General features: G+C 45.8%; 1 protein-coding gene across 2 annotated transcripts; it reads right to left on the bottom strand.

Annotated features, from left to right (window-relative positions):
• Nucleotides 1–779: 779 nt before the first annotated feature.
• On the bottom strand, nt 780–6,217 carry LOC142902613 (UPF0450 protein C17orf58 homolog). Of its 2 annotated transcripts, none has more exons than XM_076047836.1 (5): nt 5,381–6,217; nt 3,717–4,376; nt 2,968–3,057; nt 2,277–2,468; nt 780–2,185 (listed from the first exon to the last, which is right to left on the bottom strand). In XM_076047836.1, the coding sequence occupies exons 1-5, from the start codon at nt 5,466–5,468 to the stop codon at nt 1,998–2,000; spliced, it is 1,218 nt and encodes a 405-aa protein (XP_075903951.1). In that variant the 5' UTR covers nt 5,469–6,217; the 3' UTR covers nt 780–1,997. The 2 variants fall into 2 exon arrangements, with proteins under 2 accessions (XP_075903951.1, XP_075903952.1); XM_076047837.1 differs by having other exon boundaries at nt 2,968–3,054.
• Between the last annotated feature and the right edge of the window lie 1,703 nt (nt 6,218–7,920).

Raw genomic sequence — 7,920 nt, 5'->3', positions numbered from 1 at the left:
AAATCAACGGCACGTTCCCTTCTGGCTGTGAAGTTTGAGGTCGCGAGCGGGAAACAAAAGGTCTCCCAGTAATTCCAGCGACCTTCGTAGCCCCGCCCCCCTTCCAAACTCCCACTGGAACCGCTAACTGGATCCAGAGGCTGTGCAGATGCTACGAACGCCCGCAGGTGACCGCAAGCCACCAGCCTGGCTGAGTTTCTCCAGAACTGGGACTCCTGGTCACACAGGAAGCAACGTTGGAGACCTTCCCTCCTCCTCCTCCTCCTCGCCGAAGAATGTCCTCCCACTTCAACAGCCAGCCCAGGCTCCTGTTTCTAGCTTGCACGTGTTCCCCCTCCAGCGCTGATCCCACACACGGGGGCTTTTCCTCCAGCCTGGGAACTGGCAGGACCAACCGGAGGAGGAAGAAGGAAAGGCTTTCCTCAAGCTCTCAGGTCCTAGTAAGTAGTTTATTTCAGAGGTTCCGTCTCAGCCATAGAAATGTTAGCAGTGACCCGGTCACGGCTGATGGATCAATGTAGTCGTGCTGCTATGAAGTTGGGGTGATCTGAATAATTAAAAAAAAACTACTGAGTCAGCCGCATTCTCTTCAGACCAAATCCAAACTGAATCAGATCCAGATCAGGTCCAAATTAGATCCAGATCAGATCCAGATTCAGTGCCTCCAAGTCTTGAAACCTGACCGCATGCCTGCGTGTTTAAGTGAAAGCAAGAGAAGAAGAGACGATACATACATAATCTGATACATTCATGTTCAGATTCCTGCCATCAGATCCCACAACAAACTCACACTTGCTCCTCAATCAGTCAAAAGAAGAAAAAAAAAATCACACAAGCACTTTTTCAGTGGTGGACACACAGAACATCAGAAAAATACAACAATCTCCTGCCTGGGAGGGTGATTTTTTTTTTGTCACTAGAAATTTTATTGTTTGCGATGAAGGTAAAGTTACCGCTGGAAGCTTCTGCAGGCAAGTCATCAGAATTGTAGCGGCAGAGACGATTTTGATACAAATTACAAAAAACAAGCTCAAATGTACATTAAAAAAAAATAGAAAAATGTTCTTTCAGAAATGTATTCTACCAAGTTCATTTTGCACTGAAATGGATACAAGTTTTAAATAAAAAGAATAAAGAGGGAGATGGTCATCCAACCGAGGACTGGTGGACTTCATGAGCCGGTCATGAACTCTGGGGGACTGATGGTGCGTTCATATTCAGAGTGAGAAGTTTGAGCTGGGAATGATTGGTTTTCTTTTTCATTGATTATTAAGTTTGAAAAACAGGAATGTGGTGGTCGTCATTGTTAAGCATTGTTGATTGTGATGTGAGTCCCGCTCGTACGGTCGGATCGTGCAGTCACGTTTGCCAAGCAGTTACGAGTTCAGCACAAAACGAATCGTAGCATTTAGAATTTGAAAGGGGAACAACTCGGTTAATGTTCAACCAATTTTTGAGAGTAATAAAATAAATGAGAGACAGGTCCCTGTTGGAAGTGGATTCGTACACAATGTAACGTCTCAGTTTGAAAAAAAAACAAAAAAACATCAAGCCACTTTTAAGCTTGACACTATTTACCTTTGAAATAAATGCAAAAAGTAAATGTGTTGTGTGTTTTCACCATACAACTTGATGGCAACAAATGAGGCCATGTAAAGTGTAGTAATGTCACAGGGCGGCGCTATATAGCTACAGGAAGTAGCGTAGACGGAGAGGATTTTAAGAAGTCACTCTGTTGGAAGTTGGAATGGAACGCACCATCTCTGGGTTTATACACATGAAGAAGATGTCCGTCACGGATGACCCTCAAGGCATCACGTGAAAAGTTGTGTTGCACCTTCGCGGTCCAGCACAAAATAAATACACACACACACCCCCCTCTCAACAAAAGTATCTTCGCTTCTCCACAATACAAAGGAAGCGGTTGGTTACGATCCAAAACAGGGAAGCTGCAATGTCTCTTCCCCCGCAGCAGGGGCAACAGTCTGATCTTGGCTTCACCTGCACCTGGAGTGGGTGGCCTCTAGAGCCTTCTGGTGCCTTCGCTTGTTGAACCTCTTGATGTAGTTGTTGCTCCTCAACAGACCATCTCCTGGTTTCAGTTTTCCCCCCAGCAAGTTCACGAGGTCACCGGGAAGGTAGCGCCTCCTGTGGTAGATCTGGCCCATGACGATGTATCTGGTACCTTTGGAGGAAAGACAGGGGAAATGTTGGAATCTTTTCTGACTAACGGTGTATTTTGTATTTTGTGAGTTTTTTTTCCTGGCTGCGCTCACCGAGCTTGATGTCGGGGCAGGGCTTGCTACACTTGTAGGTGTCGAGGACCAATAGCCGAACCTTGAAGAAGAAGTTGTCAGGACTGACGTAGAGACGACTCATCTTGTAGAATGCATCACCGCTCACCATCAAGGTGACGAGGCGAATCCCTTTACGCACCACCTCGATGTCATGAACAATACCATTGACAGCTGTTAGCCAAACACAAGAAAAGCAGCGTTAGCGGTGAGCAAGATCTGTTAATGTCATTAATTTAGAGCCCAAAGCCCAAAACTTAGCGTAGAAATATGGCATTTGGTCTGAAATTTCGCACTAAATTTTATAACCAATCATTTTATGGTGGGTGTGATGAAGAAGAAAAAGGCTGCTGCTCCAAGTTACTCCTAAAAAAAACCACATTCCTGGCATTTAGCAGTTTAACAGCGGTAAAACACCCACAGAGTGTAAGACAGCTAGCTAACAGTTAATATCCTTCCTGGCCAGTAGGGGCTCAATATCGGACTTAGTCACTACTCTGCTTTCCACACAAACACATTCACCAGTTTCCACACAGAGTTTGGGTGAGAAGACATCATTCAGGCAGTTTCTCATTTTCCAGTGCGCAATATTATAGATGCCAAATTTTTGCAGCTTGGTTGTGTTTTTCCTCTCAGGGAGAGTTTTTGCAGGGAGGGTTTGAGGGGTACATACCAAACTCGCTGTAGCAGTAGTACTCTCGCTCGTCCTTCTCCTTCCTGCACTCGCTCAGGCAGAAGGCATCGTGTGCCAAGTCTGACTCTGCTGAAAGGAAAACAAAACCAGGGGGAGGATGGGGTTATTGTGGGTTATGATTGAGTGAGTGGAGCGCCGTGAGTCCATGGCCTTGCCCCCACACTCAGTGCCAAGGACCCGGGTGTCATTACCAAACCCAAGCACATTCCTGGGCCTGTTCGGTGGCAGCAGCAAAGTAGAAAAGGAAAGGAAGTGATGTGAGTGATGGGATCGGGTCTTCAGACCCCTCAGAGCGGTTTTCCATTGTGACCTCCACCAGGGAGGCCAGCGGCCAGATTTGAATGAGGTGGTTGTAATTAGTGGCTGCCGATGTTGACTACCGAGAAGCAGAAGGGTGTGATTAGCACTCGATGTGAACTCCACAGGAACTTTGCACTATCCTTATTTTTGGGGTTCTCCAAAACAAATGTCCTGTTTTTAGCAGGGCTTTTTTTTTTATTGTATTACAAAAAGTGAAGTCGTGCAGAACGTCTTTGAGTGCTTTATCTCTGTATTGTTTGAGTGTGTTGTGTTTTCTGATGAAAATCTTGTTGAAAATGTTGAAAATAGGTGAAACTCTTACATCATCTTTCTGTTTGACCTCTGAGAAGTCCAGGACACAGCTATATAAAGACTGAAAGAATCTGAGTCTGATCAAGTTTATGTGCATCAGGGACAAAACCACCAACCTCTCCTCAGTAGGTCCAGCTGGTAGAGAAGGCTGGACCTCTGGTTGAAGACTGCCGGAGGTCGACTGTTGTTCCTGCTGGCTGCTAGCGGCTGATAGAGACTGGACTTCCCTGGCCGGTTCTCCTCCGGGTCCAGGCGCCTGCTGGCAGGCTCCTTGCGAGGGGAAGGTGGTGGTGGTGGAGGCGGAGGCGGCAGAACCTGGCTCGGTAACCGGGCTCTGTAGTTGGGGTGTCCCTCAGCCTCGCCCTGCTGAGGAGGGCCAAGGTTGGACTGGCTCTCCTGGTTGGTCCTCTGCACGGTGCGGTTGTGGTTGTGGTTGTGGTTGTGGTGGTTGTTAGCGGTCACAGCTCCAGTCACCTGGGTTTTGGGACTCAGACCCTCAAGCTGCCGAGTCTTCTCACCGTTGTGCTCAAGAAGCCGGTCACTCTTCAGGACCTTCTTGCTCTTGTTGTGCTGGCTGTGCTGGCTGTGTTGGCGAGGGTCGCCGTGCTTGGGCAGAGGGTGGAGGGCCAACTTAGACTCGCCTGGCTTGACATTCTTCTCCAGCAGCTCATTGATGGGCAGTGAGGATTCCTTCACCAGCGGCCGGCTGCTGTGGTTGACCAGTGTCGGCTCTACAAAGAGGCTCTGAGTCTGCTTGTCCACCAAGTCATAGAGATCTGCCAGGATGCAAGACAGAGAGTTGAATTCTAGTCAAAACCAGTCTTGTCCTGGTTGGAGGGCAGTGGTCCTCCATAAAGACCTGTTCATACCAGGACTACATGGAAACCATTCTTCCATCCAAATCACCCATTTCCAGTAAAAAATAAGTTTTACCAAATAGACACACATTTGCCATCGGCTCCAAAGTTTTGTTATTAGTTGTCCTGATCTTGGTGACTTATTCTACTGTCTGATTTTTACCAACAAATAATAGTAAACAACTGTGAATGTTGGTATAAATTCGCTTTGGCATCTCATCGATGTTAGATAAATGATTTAAACCATCGACAACGTAATAAATGCATAATCACTTAATCATATCATACAATCATTATCCTTTCTTAATTCTCATCAATTACTGGGTGAATGTTCATATAAACTATATATTATGTATGTAATATATAGAGAGTACAAGTACACTGTGTACACATGTATTAGTACACATATTTTTTGGAAAAGTGTACAATATGCAGAGGTGGAAATACAAATACTTTGTGACTGTACTTTACTTAATTATCTGGTAAAAAATTTCATAAATGGCAAAATGTTTACTTTTGACTTCAGTACATTTTAGAACCTGTGCTTTATTTTTTACACGAGTATCCATGCTTTTTTTTAGGTACAGAATGTGAATACTTGAATACGGCCACTCATGCTATTATATATTATCATAGCATATCTAAGACTATTATATTATAGCTATTATACTATTATTACACATCTAAAACATGTTACAATTGTTCTATAATAATTTTGGGTCAAGATATACTCAGCAATAAAATATATAAATAATGAATAATATATAACAATAATAATAACGTGTTTTTTTTAACCAATACATTTTCTTCATAAAAACAACACTGTTGACATAAAGCATAAATCGTGATGATAAATTAAAACAACCAGCAGTAAAAAAATAAATAAATTAAAAAAATAAAATTAAAAAAACATCCACCCTTACCGTTGACGCCCTCCTCTGCGTGGTGTAGCGGTGGTAGTAATCCCAGGAACAAGAGGAGCAGAGTAATCCCAGTAATCCTGGTCGTCATCCTGGACGTGTTCGTGTGTGAAGGCTCTGAACTCCGAGGCGAGAATTCTGGGATTTTATACAGCAGCTCCGGAATGAAACAAGAGGAGGGAGAGGTGGTGGGAGGAGGAGGTGGAGTAGGAGAAGTTAGTGAAGGAGGTTGTGGAGGATGTAGAGGAGGAGGAGGTGGACATGGTGAAGGAGGAGGTGACAGGAGGGATGGGGTGGTAGTGGAAGAGAAAGAGGTGGTGGGAAGAGGAGGAGGATGAGGAGGAGATGGTGGTGAAGGAGGTCGTGGAGGAGGGACAGGGTGGTGGTCTTGGTGGAGGAGGAGGAGGTGGTGAGACGTCCCTTGGAAGGACACAAGACACTCCCTCCATTCATTAAGACCTCAGAAAGGTGATGCTGCTGCTGCTGCTGCTGCTGCTGCTGCTGCTGCTGCTGCTGTTGACTGTGTGGAGGTTTAACTGAGAATTTGATTCTGCGAATTTTGGAGACTACAAGAATTTTCTCACTTGAATTATTTCTAGTGATATACCCACCCCATCTCCTCACCCACAGCCCACTTTAACACCAGGACGAGACACTCCTCAAACCTCAACCACAGGTCTTTTACGCTCTCTAGTGGCCATCTTGTAGAACTGCGGTTCTACAACATGGTTTTAACTCTCTGCGGTTCCTGACACGGTGGGCCCGTACCAGCTTACCTACCGCCCCAACAGATCAGTAAATGACACAGTAGCACAGACACTTCACTACACCCTTCAACAACTGGATGGTAAAAACACCTATGCTCGGCTGCTGTTCCTGGATTACAGCTGGGCCTTCAATACGATCAAGCCACTGAAGTTGACCATCAAACTAGCCGATCTGGGATTTCCAACACCCACCCATGACTGGATCCTCGATTTCTTTACGTACAGACCACAGGTGGTGAGGATGGGAAAGAAGGTCTCTGCAGAGCTCACAGTCAGTACAGGTACCCCGCAGAGCTGTTCGAGCATTATTTCTCTGCCGCTGGTGCGCCTTCTGCACTGCGGCGACCGGGAGGTGCTAGTGGACACCTGCTGGTACGTGTCCTACCTGACCGACGGCTCCAACGAGCGGATCGAGGTGGTGCTGCAGGCCGGCCTGGTGCCCAGGCTGGTCCAGCTGCTGGCCTCTGGCGAGCTGCCCATCGTGGTGAGAACTGATCAGCGTGAACGTCACCTTTGACCTTTCACCTGTCAGCCAAATTCAGCCTGTTGAAAGCCAAATAGATGATCTACATGGGAGAAGGTTGCCCAGGTGACATTTATGAAGGTCATAGGGGAATACTGCCACCTCATTGGTTTGTGAAGTGTACCAGCAGTTTGAAACATGGGGGAAAATAATGTTCGAGCCTCAGCCCAAAACGCTCCGACGTCGTTGCTGCAGCAGCCTGTCAGATCGGTCAATAATGTGGCCCAGTCTGAACAGAGCCAGATCCCATTTGGACACTTGTTAAAAACAGTGTGGACAGTCAGCCCTGAAAATCGTATTTGAGAAGGAATCTGATTTGAATCAGATTTGCTGGCAGTCTGAATGCAACATTACCATCAACGGGAATGAGGTGGAGCAAACTGACAGCCACAAGTTCCTTGGTCTTCACTTCACTGAAAGCCTTAACTGGGCCAAAAACAATGCGGCTAAAGTGAAAAGAGCTCAGCAGAGGCTACGCTTGATCAGGCTGCTGAAGAGGGCTGGGCTTAAACGCCAGCCCCTTACACAAGCCTACAGTGGACTCATTGAAAGCATCCTCGCTAGCGGAATCACAGTGTGGTATAGGAACACCACTGTGGCTGAGAGGCTGCAGAGAGTCATCAAAACTCCAGAGAGGGTCATTAATTAACTCTGACCTCCCTTCCATGGACACCATCTTCACTCAGCACAGCAGGAAAAAAGCCCAGAGCATTCTTAGGGGCAAACACCGTCCAGGCCTTGCTCTGTTCCAGTGGGTGGACACTGGCCACAACTTGAGACACTGCAGGCCTGTGAGCATCAGCACCCACAGAGGCCACTTCAACAACAGTTTCTTCCCAGAAGACTCTGTCAGGCTCGTGGCTTGGGACATGACAAGATGTACATTACAAACTCTGATTATTCAAACAATTCTCCCCCCTTTTACTATCACTACCTCGTGTGCAAACAAAATCAAACCTTTTTATAACTCTTAATTAACTACTGTCTTTTTACTAATGATTTGTTTGTCTTTTTACTTATTATTTTAATAATTTATGTAATGAAAAGAAGCATAATGTAGTTAGGAGTGTAGCATTATGCTCCGTCTGCACCTTTGCCTTACAGGCATTTATGCTATGTGTTTGTATTAAACTAACTGTATTCTTACACTGACTCAGAAAAACGCACAATGAATTCCAATGTACCTGTTTTAACCCGTTAACTTGTACAAATGGCAATAAATATGTAATCTAATCTAATCGGCTATACATGTT

This window comes from Nelusetta ayraudi, unplaced genomic scaffold (assembly GCF_046127955.1).
Source record: "Nelusetta ayraudi isolate G7.1 ecotype Tasmania unplaced genomic scaffold, CSIRO-AGI_Nayr_v1 ptg000095l, whole genome shotgun sequence".
Classification (NCBI taxonomy): domain Eukaryota; kingdom Metazoa; phylum Chordata; class Actinopteri; order Tetraodontiformes; family Monacanthidae; genus Nelusetta; species Nelusetta ayraudi.
This window is presented reverse-complemented; position numbering and strand designations above follow the sequence as displayed.

Excerpts from the sequence above, each read along its gene's own strand:
- LOC142902613 (XM_076047836.1), bottom strand. The coding sequence starts at position 5,468 with ATGACGACCAGGATTACTGGGATTACTCTGCTCCTCTTGTTCCTGGGA. Across the intron at positions 4,377-5,380 it reads CGCAGAGGAGGGCGTCAACG|ATCTCTATGACTTGGTGGAC; the intron begins GTAAGGGTGGAT and ends GCATCCTGGCAG. Across the intron at positions 2,469-2,967 it reads CTACTGCTACAGCGAGTTTG|CTGTCAATGGTATTGTTCAT; the intron begins GTATGTACCCCT and ends TTTGGCTAACAG.